Source organism: Marmota flaviventris, chromosome 1 (assembly GCF_047511675.1).
Source record: "Marmota flaviventris isolate mMarFla1 chromosome 1, mMarFla1.hap1, whole genome shotgun sequence".
NCBI classification, from domain to species: Eukaryota; Metazoa; Chordata; class Mammalia; order Rodentia; family Sciuridae; genus Marmota; species Marmota flaviventris.
In genome coordinates this window covers 162,134,165-162,148,344 of record NC_092498.1, presented here as the reverse complement: position 1 = coordinate 162,148,344, position 14,180 = coordinate 162,134,165, and the positions used below count along the sequence as shown (strand labels likewise).

The window sequence follows — 14,180 nt, the reverse complement described above, 5'->3', positions numbered from 1 at the left end:
AAAGGAACAACAAAAAAACCTCCAGTGTAAAACATACTCAGCCAAAGGGAGGGGGTTTCCAAAGGTTTCCTAAGCCCTCCAATTAAAATGTTGCCCCAGATGCACTCTGGTCAACCCCATTCCCTTGCTGATCAGCATCATAACCCTGTGCATGCTTCAGACTGGGGCTGGGAAGTGGTTGGAGGTGGAATCCTGGGGAGATGCTCATGGATGGAGCCACAGCTGGGCAGAGCATGACTAGGCCCCAGACCTCCAGGGAAACACCCAAGTGTCGTGCATTCTAGAAGCTGTAACCCACATGCTGAGAAGCAGACTTCCCCTTTCTTTCCTACCTGCCTCTGATTTTATTAAGAGCTGCCCTGTGGTCCGAGTGCTTGAGGTGTGTTCGTGTCACAGAGGATGGTAACTCGATTTGTTGGGAAGGAAAGCAAGTCCTGAAGGCCGTTTTGCACGGGTTTGAGTCTCTGATCCATCTGGCCTGAGGCAGGAGCAAGAGACGGAAATGCAGTCCACATGGCAACAGTCACCAGCAGACTTCTCTGCATATGATGGACAGAACCCAATGTCACCATCCCCATCTCATAGATGGTCAGAAAGGCAGGCGACATGTGTGAACCTGGAAGACACCATGTTAAGTGAAATAAGCCAGGCACAGAAAGGTGAATGCCCCATGATGTCACTCATGTGTGGAATCTAAAAACGTTGCTCTCACAGAAGTGGAGAGTGGGGGGTGGTTCCCAGAGGCTGGGGAGAGTGGGAAGGAGAGGGACTGAGGAGGTGTGGGTCAAATGGTACCTGATGGCTGTTAGCAGGGAGGAAGACGTTCAAGAGACCTCTTGGACAGCATGGTGACTCTAGTTTAATCTAGTTAGACATGCCAAGAGTCTTCACCATAAAGATGACTTTCCTAGGAACGTACATGAATACACCACCGCGAATCTCTACATCATGTACCACCACAAGACTCAACAAGACTGGGATCCTAAATGGAATAAAATGTACTCCATGTTTGTATAAATATGTCAAGATATACTCTACCGTCACGTATAACTAAAAGGAAAAAATAAGAATTCAAAATTATAAAAAAATGCTAGCTATGTGAGGCAATATGCTGGATAACCAGTTATATTTAACTATTTTGCAATGTATATTGCAAAATATGATAATAATAATGATATATTCTTCAAAATATCAGCAGTATGGAGATTCCTCAAGAAAACTTGGAATAGAACCACCATCTGGGCCCAGGTATCCCATTCCTCAGCATAGACCCAAAGGACATAAAATCAGCATACTACAGTGACACAGCCACATTCATGGTGATAGCAGCTCAATTCACAATAGCTAAGCTATGGAACCAGCCTAGGTGCCCTTCAACAGATGAATGCATAAAGAAAATATGATTTCTATACACAGTGGAATATTACTTAACCATAAAGAAGAATGAAATCATGGCATTTACCAGTAAATGGATGCTAAGTGAAACAAGCCAATCTTCCAAAGCAAAGGGGGTGGGAGGAAGAATAGAAGAAGTCCATCGGATTAGATAAAGGGGAATGAAGGGAAAGGAGTGGGGATGGGAATAGAAAAGACAGTAGAGTGAATCAGACGTAACTTTTCTGTATTCATATATGAACATACCACAGTTTAATTGCACATCATGTCCAACCACAAGAATGGGAATTTATACTCCATGTATGTATAATATGCCAAGATATACTCTACTGTCATGTATAACTAAAAGGAAAAAATAACAAAAAAATTTAAAAATATTAGGTAACCCATAAATGCTTACAATTTTAAGTATTAAAAGAAAAAAAGCCTAAGCAAGTCCCACTGGTATGCACAGTTGGCAATGATACCTTTCCTTCCTGGAGAATTATCAGTGAAAATTCACATAGCTCTTGATCTAATTTACTATTAATTTTTCAGTATACTGGGCGAGATTACTGAAAATGATCTCCATGTTTTCCTTCCCTTGTTCTTATTACATTGCTAACAAGACACATGTAAAAACCAGACCTCAGGGATTCTTTCCGATATAAAGTCTTAATCCTTAATCATAGCTACGGCTATTCCTCTTCTGCTCCCACACCAGGCTTTGAGAAATCCATGTCAGAAACAGCCCAATTCCTAAGCCCTCTGTTTGCTAATAGCACAGTCTGTACTACAAAAAAAAAAAAAAAAAAAAAAAAAAAAAAAAAAGATAGGAAGAAAACAGGGAGCGAATATCCTTGCTATTTCTGATTAGATTTATGAATGTGAAAATAAGAAAAGTCACTCATTTTCTGTAATAACTGGGCAGAGACTGATTTGGTACCTATTGTGTCCTATGAGAGACTGTGGGACAAATGAATCTGCTAGGGAGAGGTTTATTACAGTGCCACTTTTACCCCCCTACACAAGAACAGTAGATGAAATTATCAGAAATTATGTACCTGAAGTACATCATCACTTTGGATTTCCATTAAGTATATACTAAAAAAAAAAAAATGGGCAATGTCCAACGGCTTGACTTTTTTTTTTTTTTTTGGTACTGGTACTGGGGACTCCTGGGGACCTTAACCACTGAGCCACATCCCCAGCCCTTTTTATTGACTGATTTATCTTGAGACAGGGTCTCACTAAGTTACTTAGGGTCTCACTAAGTTGCTGAGGCTGGCCTTGAACTCATAATCCTCCTGCCTAGCCTCCCCAGCGACTGGTATTACAGGTGTATGTAACTCTGCTCAGCCAACTGCCCAAATTTTGTAAGTTGTATTTGTTCCCATCAGCAAGGCTCGTCAATGTGGACTGTATTATACTACCCAGGATCAAACCCTCATTCCAATGTTACTCTCTATGTAGACTTGGGCTATTTACCAAATTGTACTAAGCCTTAGCTTTCTGGTTTCTAAAATGAAGACAGCGGTACATTCTAGTCCACAAGGTTGAGCAATAATCAAATAAAAGAATGCATGAATGATGCTTCAGCTAATACCCAGAAATAAAGGTAGGTATCATTATTGGTATCAGAAAGGCTCATGGCAGCTAATGACAACTGTGGAATTTCTTCATTAGAGCAGTAGTTCTCTGCAGTCTTTATTTGAGATGTAAGTCTTTTTATTCAAAACCAATCATGTTGTTGGGCACGGTGGCACACACCCGTCATCCCAGTGGCTTGAGAGGCTGAGGCAGGAGGATTACAAGTTCAAGGCCAGCCTCAAGTACTTAGTGAGGCCCTAAGCAACTCAGAAAGACCCTGTCTCAAAATAAAAAGTGCTGGGGATGTGGCTCAGTGGTTAAGTACCCCCTGGGTTCAGTCCCTGATACAAAAAAAAAGAAAGAAAGAAAAAATTATGTTTGCAAACCTGAATTGTAAATTAGAGAAAACGGTGGAATGGAGTGATTGAAGCAGAGAAGGGGTATGGATCTCTGATTTCCTTTCCTATCCCACATTCCCATCTCACACATGGAGCATCTTTAGGAATTCTTAGCATTCAGCTTAAAAAGTTCAATGTTAAATTTTATGACTCTAATTATTTAGAACACTGAGATAATCTGGTCATTTGTGCCATCTAGTACCTGTATGAGTTTCACTAACATACTTTAATACACGCTGACCGCTGTAATTAACAACACACCATAGTTATGCAGACGCTAACGCCCAATAAATGGTATAGTGGGGGCAAACAGAAGTTCACTGGATTAGACAAAAGGAAATGGAGGGAAGAGAGGGGGATGGGAATAGAAAGACAGTGGAGTGAATCAAATGTAACTATCCTTTATTCCTATGTGAACACACAATCAGTGAAACTCCACATCATGTCTAACCACAAGAGCAGGAAGTTAGGCTCCATGTGTGTGTATAATATGTCAAAATACACTCCACTGTCATGTATATCTAAAAAGAACAAATAAAAAGGTGAAAAAAAATCACAGTAATGTGAATATCCACATTATTCATTCAACCATTCAATAAATATACATTGAGAATTATTTACATCACAGGCCCTAGAGGTTTCTTGATTGTGCAGATAATGCAAAAGTTACGACTTAATTCTAAGTTACTTTGGAAAGATTCTATTTTTATCTTTTTCCTCACTGTATCCACAGAATTTAGCATGAACCTGTAGCATGCACCCCATTAATACCTGTACCGCTGAAATTTTTAGGCTAATAAATGATGGCTCTTTCACTTTAGAAGAGTCACAAAGTTCTCGTAGATTGAAAGTTGTTCTTCCCTGTAGAGGAATGAGGCCCACGTAGGTTTTAATCTGACCTAGGCCACACATGTATTCCCGTCTCTTCTGGGCCAAAGCCTCTTTGGGCCATTAAAGGACTTTCTAATGAAACACAGCCCCTCCCTTGACTTGAAAATATTTAAACAGGAATGAAAGCAGAAGTTTAATCGGTACTTAAAACATCTGGAATTACTGTCAGCTCCAGAGCATCCAAGAGCTGCCCTCCACCCAGTTCAGAAAGAAGCATCTGACCACTCCCCTATTCCACGGGCTGGGTGGATCGACCAGCACACTGTGGGCACTCAGAAATGCCCATTCTCAAAGCCATTTCCAGCAAATATTTTTCTCCTTAAGCCCCATGCCTCAGTGATGTCTCTAAGCGCCTGATACGCAAGTGGGGGCAATCTCTTCAACCCTTCTGAACAGGACACGGGCTTTCCTGTCCTTTCCTCTCTCAAAACACGTCAAGCTCTTCCCTCCAAAGGCGAAAGGAAAGAGAAGCCGGCCAAGGGGGTCCCGCGGTTGCTACCATTCGGCTTGCTGTGCGCTCAGCACTTTGGATGCATTAGTTTGCAAGTGTTGGATTTCATAGGTGAGGCCATCGCTCAAGACCATGTAAGTGCTAGGGGACAGGGCGGGAATCAAAGCCACCTGTTTTCATTCCTGAAGCCCCGGGTAGGAAATAGCTGGCACAATGAAACTGAGTGATGGGAAGCTGTTAAAGGAGATGAATCTTTTTTTTTTAAATCAATGTATTATTTATGATTTATGAATGTAAATTTCTAAAAATCAATATGACTTTTTTGTATCTATATTTTTTAAAAATGCAAGTTTCCCTAGAGGGCATACTGTTTGAGTTAGAAAAGGGATGGTAAAAGTCTAGGAAAGCAAGAAAGGAAAGTGCCATTGCAGGGCCTTGAGAGTACTCAGCAGCAGGAACTCTTACCACCTCGGGTCTGAGAGACCAGAGAGAGCAAGAGGGGAGGGAGGGGAGAAAAGGGAGACAGATGTATGGGGAAGCCTACTTTACACATGGTCTTTGCAAAAGGAGCCAACTTAGGGACCCATCAGGAGGGACCAAAGGAATAAATGGCCTCCCCTCAGCCTCCTCTCAGCCTCTACTCTCCTGGAAGCACCTGCCAATGGGATGCCTCAGAGAAGGGGAGGTCCCTGCTAAGGGCCATTCAGGTCAGCCTTCTGGGCACAGAGTGGATGGGGAAGTGGCCTAGAGGGACAGGCAGGAGCTGTCTACCATGCTGAGTGCCTAAACAGGAGTATGCTGAACCATATATATTCTGCCCCAGATGAGTCTGTTCACCCCACATTCAGCAAATACACATTGCTAACCACCCCCTGTTTGGGGTTAGCATCCACAAATCAGAGAGAACATTCAGCCTTTGTTTTTGTGGGATTAGCTCATTTCACTTAGAACAATAGTCTCCTGTTCCATCCATTGATCAGCAAATGCCATTATTTTATTCTTTATGGCTGAGTAATATTCCAATGTGTATAGATACCAGATTTTCTTTATCAATTCCTCTGTTGAAGGGCACCTAGGCTGGCTCCATAGCCCAGCTATTGTGAACTGAGCTGCTATAAACATCACTGTGGCTGCTTCACTGTAGTATGCTGATTCTACATCCTTTGGGTATAAACCGAGGAGTACGAAGAAAACTGGGTCAAACCACTCAGTCTCATTCTGCTATATTTCTTAGCTTCTGTTATTCCCACAACCTCTGTTAACCAGCCTTAAACTCTACTGAGGACAAATAATAATTAATACAAGACTGAGTGATGTTGATATTATTTCATCACAGTAGGCATTTAAAAGGGAAAAAGAGAGAAAATTGGAGAAAAAAACACTCTCTCCTACCAAAGACATAAAAAGATAAGAAACCCGGTGCTATATACCTTGCTCAGATCTGAATAAACTGCATTTTTACCCACGGTAGGAGCGGTGCTCCATCCGAGGAAGGCAGGCATCATTAGAGATTTCAAGGTTGCTCCGTAAGTGGGTTGGGTGTAAGGGCTTTCAGAGCCATCTGATCTTTGATCACCTCCCTTCCCCCGCGGCAATGGAGAGAGCCTTGTGGTTCTGCAATTTTCCACTCAGGGACTCCCCTGAGGCCGACGGGCCTGCAAAAGACCCTTTGGAGAGACCAGATGTCTAGAAATAGAAATGCCAAGGGTAAGGAACTGTTGCATCCACCAGGAGGTATGTCCACCAAGGGGAGGGCGGGGGGACAAGTCTTTTCCATTCCGAGGGGAACAAAAATGCTTTTGAAGTGGTCTGAAGGCCACGCTCCATGGAAAGCTAAGAGTTGGAGATCTGACCATATTGGAAATTAGCATTGCTAATGAGTTGTTTCAGAGAATCACAGATTATTTTAATCCACTTAACCTTTCCATAAATACTCAGCATAGAAGACACTGGACCTCTATTTTTAACAGTCTAATAACGGGTAAGTGTCATTTTTAAGGCAGTAGCAACAAATGCCAATATCAGTTTTTCAAACCAGAACCATCAAATAATGGCATATGGCTTTATTTCTGTCAGTTCCCGTTCCACGTGAGAGTGGTAGCCAACTGTCTGGACTGTCTGATAAATGCGAAGGTGAAGACAGCCTTAAGTGGCTTGCTGACAGGACTATTTGTTCTGTAAATGGCAGGTGTATGAGAAGGACCCAGATATCAGACACTCGGTGAGCCCAGGTGAACATCTCGAGGAATCCAAGCCTTCCATACACAACAGGTCTGTGGGGTCCATCTTGGACATGGCCCCCTCTTGGGAGGACAATGAAGTCTACAACCCTTCCAGAATGTTCCCTGAACAAGATGGCAAACACAGGCTGCATTCACTAATGCCAACGATTCCGTTCATTGCCCAGGGTTGAGGCTGAGCGCCTCTGAAGAACTTAGTGTTTTGTTTTGTTTTGTTTTAATTGCTGTCTGTAGCCACGCTCATTCTCAAGTTGATTCATTGATTTGATCATTCATTTATTATCCACCAAATAACCTGTTGGATATCTACTCTGTGCCAGGGGCTTTTCTCAAGACGTAGGAGACACTCTCCTAGATGTACCCTGCATTTGTAGAAAGGAGATAATAATTAAATGAGAAAATATATAAACAAGAGGGCCAGTAGTGCACACCTGTAATCCCAGAAGCTCTGGAGGCTGAGGCAGGAGGATTGCAAGTTCAAAGCCAGCCCCAGCAACTCAGTGAGACCCCTGTCTCTAAATAAATAAAAAATAAAAGGATGGGGCTCAGTGGTTTAATCCCTGGTACCAAAAAACAAAACATAATAGACGGTAGAAAGTACAAAAAAAAAATCATAACACACACATACATAACAACAACTGTTACTACGACAGGAAAAAAACAATATGCTCTCCTATCCCCAGTCAGCACTCAGATTAGGTGGTCAGCAAAGAAAGACCCTCTCAAAAGCAGAAAGTATAGCTAAGGATTGAATGACTAGGGAGATCTGAGGGGAGAACCTTCCAGGCTGAAGGAACAGTCAGAGCAAAGGCGGGTGAGACCAGTGTGGCAAAGAGGAAGGGAATGAGATCAAATCAGGAAGGCACATGGAGCCCCAGCACGGAGGCTTTGAAGGAGCCCCAAAGAGTTTGGATTTTCCTTGAAGGCTATGGGATGAATGAAGTGACCAGATCTGATTGACATTTTAAAGGGATGAACATGGGTTCTTTCATGGGGGACCTACTTGGATCCACTCTGGGGAGAGGTGATGGTGGGTGGTGGCAGGGGACACTTAGAGCATCTGACAGCCTCATCTGGAACAAAATAGGAGGCCCGAAAGGCTAACCCAACCAGAAATCAGACTCTAGTCTAGGGTGACCCTGAAACCCCTTGAGAGGTGACTCAGTCGAAATCCTTCCATTGAAACATGAGCAAAACTGAAACATGAACGAATTCAGGGACACCCCCAGGGTCATGGAACAGATCAGTAGCAACCTCAAGATGATGCAGCAGCTTACCTCTCCTCTTCTCAGGTCTTGAATAACATGCCAAGTGCACCTGGAGCCCAGCTGGGCCAGGCACTGGACCTCCTGGGTCTGGTGGACCCTGAATCCACAGAGTGGGTACAGCTAAGGAATTCTCCCAGGGTCCCTGCATGCATATGTGGATTAGTCATACCCCGTACACTAAATAAATAAAAAGACAACAGGCATCACGAGACCTCTGCGGTTAACGGTTGGGGAGCATCCTGCTAGGTTTTAGTCTCAGCTTTGTTAAATATTAACTGTGCACTTCCAGATAAGCCACTTCACTCTTGGGGTCTTGGTTTCCTCATCTATCAACTAGAATGAAAATAGTAACTTTTTCATTTTGTGAGACCTCAGAAGCTGATGCATCAGAAAAACACTACTAATAATATCTGGCACCAAAAATATTCAGGAAATGCTCACGATTAGTATGTGAAAGACAAAATTTTTTTTTTCTTTTGCTTGAAATGGGGATCTTCGCATTCCAGGTTGGTGAGAATGGACACCCAGCCTGCAGAACTTTCAGTCTGGTTCTGTCCTATGGGTACCTTGCTGAGTACAGCCACCTCCTCAACTCGGCTCCAACCTGGCTCCAACTGTGGCAGGAGCTGTGGCCTTAGTATAAAGACGTCATTTGGGGGTCAGTTTTTCCTCTATTTCCACGGAGACTTGCTGAGTGCTTATTCAAGTGCCCCGTATCTTTTTTCTTTTTTTTTTCCCTGCCTTATCTTGATTCATTTGCTTAGTTCACTCCCTGGAGTCCCTCATTTGGAATGGGACGTTTTAATAAGCAGGTGAGAGGTGGCCATGGGAGAGTGGGGGTTGGGAGGACGTTCAGAGCTTGACATGTTGTAAGAACTCTGCAGGCTCATGCACAAAGGATCAGCAGGAGGAGGAAGAGAAAGGAAGCTGGGGGTCCCTGACGGCGTCTGCACATGCGTGCGTAGTGTGGGTTCAGAGCACTCTCTTGGGTGCATTTCATTTCTTCCCGCACCGCCCCACCAGCAGCGCTGTGAGGTGCTAGTGTACTCATTTTACAGAGGACAAACTGAGGCTCAGAGGCCCAAAGGGACTTTTCAAGTCACATGGCCAGTGAATGGAAACAGGACTCCGAGGCTCCAAGTTGCCTGAATTCTTGTGGTTATTTTATTAGATGGCTGGTGGGGTCCCCCAATGCCCTCCCCCTGCTCCCCAGTCATTACTATGTGCCTAGGAAGGAAAGGGGGGAAAAAAGGGTGGGGCCGTCAGAAAGAGAGATGATGGTGATGACCTCTGTGTGTTGGTGACAGTGGCTGTGTGTGTGTGAACAGGGAGACAGAGAGAGGGACCCAAGCAAAGTCTGGGATAGATTCTGCACTAACCACCTATTTAAAACACAGCCAGCTTATGTGATTTTCAGCTGGACCGTCTTCAGGTGCACTGAATAGGAAGCATAGATACCTGGGGTCAACCCAACAAGACACCTGTCCCGAGTGGGGCCCTGAATTGGGGGAGGGCAGCATGCAGGTTTCGCCTCCCTGGGAGGCCCCCTAAGTCACAGGTAGAAACCGTCCTGGGAGCGCCTGTGGGAGCACAGCATGCAACTGGTGGGTCAGCCTCTCTGTGGATTTGGTGCCAATCTCCCCAAAACACATTTCCTTGGGAGTGCCATAATTGCAGCCCCTGGAAATAGTCAAACTCAACTCCTTTCTGCAAAGGAGAAAAAAAAAAAGATCTAAGTCACATTTAAACCCGTGGAGCCCTTCTAATGTTGAGATTTTGCAGAAGGTTTTAAGTACCACTCGTGGGATGCACCAAATACCCAAGTTGCGATCGGTCCCTTCCATAATCCCCAGTGTCTAAAAAAAAAAAAAAAAAAAAAAAAAAAACTGTCTTCCAAACCATCATCTTAATGATTATTTATGGACAGCGTATGAATTTCCCAAATGGGGATCATGCATAATACCTGTGCATTTCCATAAAAACGAGGGCAATTCTTTTCTAACCAACATACCCATATTAACCTAATCTATGCAAATCTATTCATAAGGATTTTTTTAAATTTTTTTTATAAAACCATGGCTTCCCCTCTGCACCCTCAACGTGCAAAATCCTGCCTCCTTAGCGTCTTCCAGTTTGTTTTCAAGCGCAGTGGGGGAGGGAGGAGGGGTCTCGGGAGTAACAGGGGAGCCCTTGCCTCTCCTGGTGATGCGCAGCGCTGGCTCTGTCCTGCACGGTGGGGCAGTTGTGAGCCTAGAGCCAAGTGTGGGAGTTCACCATGGTGGTAGCCACCTCCCCCAGAGCAGGCAGCCTGTCACCAGAGGGAAGTATCAGGTTCCTGCACTCGGCTGTGGGCTGTCCCTGTCTACTAATATGACCGTTTTGCCATCTCTCTGCCAATAAAGCAGGCGCAGCCCCTTGATTGGTATATAGCCTCTCACTTTCCCTCTGCATTGATTTTCTTGTTCTCTTCCTTGGCTTCACAAAAAAAAAAAAAAAAAAAAAAAAAAAAGAGAGAGAGAGAGAGAGCAAGAGAGAGAGGGACAAGTGGCTGCTGCTGTGGACAGAGAAGCTTTATTTTTAGTATGAGACAACCTCTATTTTCTTTCAGGAGAGGGAAGTTGGATTATCAATTCTTTTGTAAATGTGTATGGTGATATTTGCTCCGGTAAGTTTATCTCTCTTGATTTACAGTTGGCTCATGTGTGTGTGTGTGTGTGTGTGTGTGTGTGTCTATCTGTCTGCCTGGGTAGATTTGGGCTGTACACTTTTCTTTCCAAATATGATTTTGAAATCTTTCATGATTGTCTTTTTTTTTTTAATTTAACTTTGCTTTCTTTGATTCTTATGTTTAAAAACCAGAGTGGCTGTTCTGTGACAGTAAGAAGCTTTCATTAGCTGTTGAAGTATATGCCGGGTGTCTTCCAACAGAGTAAGGAAACTATTTAAGCAAACTTAGAGGTGGCTTTATAAAAAATGTAATGTCATTCTACCCGAACCTTCCTTGAGAGTGTTACATGCCCTGGGTGCCTTCGCGTGTTACAACCTGCTAGCCATTTTTAATTAAAGTTTCTTCATCAGTGTCACAGTGAGACTGTCTTAAACTCCATAAATAGCTACCAAATATTGTGTGCTGTGCTGAAAGATGTGTGCTAATCTCCTAAGGTCTTACGCAAGGTAGAATGAATGAGATGAATTTTCCCTAAGATCCAGGAACATACACCTTTAAAAAAAAAAAAGAGCCAAATTTTTGTGCAAAAAGCATTCAGATCATTAAAGTCCATTTCACATTATTCCCTGAAAAGCTGGATCCTAAGGAGTGTTGTGTCTCTTCTGTGTTTCTATACACTATGTATTAGGACCACTGTCTGTCAAATGCCCATTCCTGGCTATGGTGTTTCCATATCCAAAGCTAATCAGGAGAAAAGTTGCTATTGTCAAATGCAAACTAGTGTACAATGGCTGTCTGGTCACTTTTGCTAGCAATGGTTTCTAAATGCATTACCTGGTTAACTGCTGTGTTTTTGGGGGTTTTGTTTTTGATTTCTTTCAAAGTATAAAAGATGGTCTCAATTCTTTGTTTTTTATTCCAAAGTCTGGGAGAAAATCTATTAATATAATTATCCTAGACAGAGATGATAAGATGATTAACTAATTACGCTAATGGAAACAAGTGGATGCTTGCATCTTCTCTTTTGGTTACACAATCAACAAATCTGCATAGCCCTTTCCATGGTGAAATGAGCTACAGAATATATTCATAATGAAAGTTAAAGGCACCACTGAATGTGAACCAAGAGAAGATCTGACAATTTTTTTTTCAGGGATTGTGAAAGTCAAGTTGGGAATTTCACACGTGCCTAGATCTCTTAGGCATGCACTCTTTTTCTGAACAGCAATTTCTCTGATTTGAAATCATCTCAGGGCAGCTCATGGAAATAGCAATGTGTCTCCAGGAATGTACTGACCCTCTGTTCTGCTGCCTTTCGGGTATTCTGAAACTCGCACACAGCCCTCCCACGCTGGAATGAAGCTACTCATCCTGACCAATAGACTAAATTTGGATTAATCTGGCTCAGCCTCAAAAAATGCCAAATCCCCCCAAACCCACCTGAAATTTTATATCACCTTGCCACCGGCCTCTGTAAGCGTGATTCTAATAACACTCTTGGATGTCCTAAGTCCTAACAGCCACCCAGTGTGGCTTTGCAGGTAGTTTCTTGAAAAACCAAACACAGATTTTATCCTTGAGCTATTGCTGGTCACTACTAAGTGAGTCCATCAGCGTAAATATCCCTGTCCCCTTCTCAATGAACACACAGCAGGTTCCAACATCCCTTACTGGGGGCAGTGATTTTCTCCTTTCACGGCCGGTTGTAACAGGTTGTCTATAAAGTCATCAGCTGCTAATGGAGATATCATCATCTCAGGCTGTTCGTTCATCTAGTCATGAAGTTTGAGGGCTGCTCAACTGGCAAATACCTATCTTTTCCTCCAGTTGCCAGTTTCCAGAAGAGTAAGGGCTCTGAGCTGGCAGGACCCACTGACAGGGAAGACAACAGGGCATCTGATTCTTAAAAGAGCTCAGGATTTTCATCTGAGTTAGAGCAAATAGGCATGGTCCTTTCAAATATCACTTCTAGAAAGTCCAGAATGTTATGCCCAGAAAATCTGTTGTCATGACTTCTGAGGATTGAAATTCTGTGCCATGTTGGGGGAAATAATGAAGGGATTGCTTAAAAAATTGTTTTACAATGAGATCATTGATGCTTTTTAGCAATATGAAAGATGCTGTAGCTGTTGACATTTAATAAGCACCTACTGTATACCTGTCACCGTGCTAAGCATTTTATGTGGCTTCTCTCTTTTTGATCTTCTCAACCGCTCTCTGAGGGAGATAACACTAACTCCCCATTTTACTGAAGGACACAGGGTAGGTCTGCTGAATGTCACTGGCAGTGAAACTAAGTGGCACTTTGATTCCAGAGTCAGGCTCTTCATTTGTCCCCTGGTCAGGGTTTTACGTCGTCAGTGTAAAACTTAGAGGTTTAGATTCAGCCTGGCATGATTTGCAGGGATGTACAATAATACACCATATTTGCATTAGTACTTTTTTCCTCTTCTGACACCACATAATCTCCTTCTTCTCACACTGTGCCTTTGTGACTCCAAGCTAATTATGTGTTTAAATCTGAAGAATGTGTTCTTTATTTCCACTCCATTTGTGTAGTTACCACAATGTGGATGTAACGCAAGTGAGCCAGCTAGGGAGAAGTAATATGCAGAAGAGGCTAAATTAAGGTAGCTTTTTTGTATTGACCAAAATAAACCCATCCCTTGAACTTGCAATCTTTTGAACACAAAGTCAAGATACAGAAGCCACAAGAGCTGAGAAATATCAATATCTCCAGGTGTCTGGTTTGTCGTAGATGCAAAGGACAAAAGGCGATTCCAAGAGAGTTGGTGCACTTGTGGAGAACTTTCTGGAATCCTCACCTCCATTTGATTTACCCCCACTGTGGTTTTGCTTTCTGGGGCGAAAGGGCTGAGTTGGCACTTCATGTAGCCTACTGCAGAGTGTGTGTACCACCTGGGTAATTAAAAAATGACCAGAGCTGGCTATGAGGGATTTTCGATGCTTGATAAAGTGGCATTTCCAAGCCCTCAAATGCATTCCTTTGCACCTGACTGCTGACTTCCCCATCTGAAATCCATTTAAGCCAATAAAATTCAGATGAATCCTCTAGGGGAAAAAATGCCACTAACCGGGAATCAATATGTTTGAAATTTCTCCTCAAGCTGCAGCTTTAGCAAGCCGGTCCTGGGTGAGTCTGGGAAATGCTGCATTTTTTTTTCCTTCTCATGAGAAAGCAATTATGAGAAAACTATGAATGATTAAAAAAAAAAAAAAAAAAAAACAATGTTGCCTGAAGACAGAATCCAGCTCAGGACATCTATGTTATATTTTACC

General features: G+C 43.0%; 1 protein-coding gene across 1 annotated transcript in view; it reads left to right on the top strand.

Moving 5' to 3' along the window:
• Positions 1-10,704: 10,704 nt before the first annotated feature.
• Synpr (synaptoporin) overlaps positions 10,705-14,180 on the top strand; it is a 172,405-nt gene continuing 168,929 nt past the window's right edge. The window contains exon 1 of the mRNA XM_071609207.1: positions 10,705-10,877. Within this exon, the coding sequence (XP_071465308.1) occupies positions 10,854-10,877 (24 nt within the window). The 5' untranslated portion in view covers positions 10,705-10,853. The remainder of the gene's footprint in view (positions 10,878-14,180) is intronic.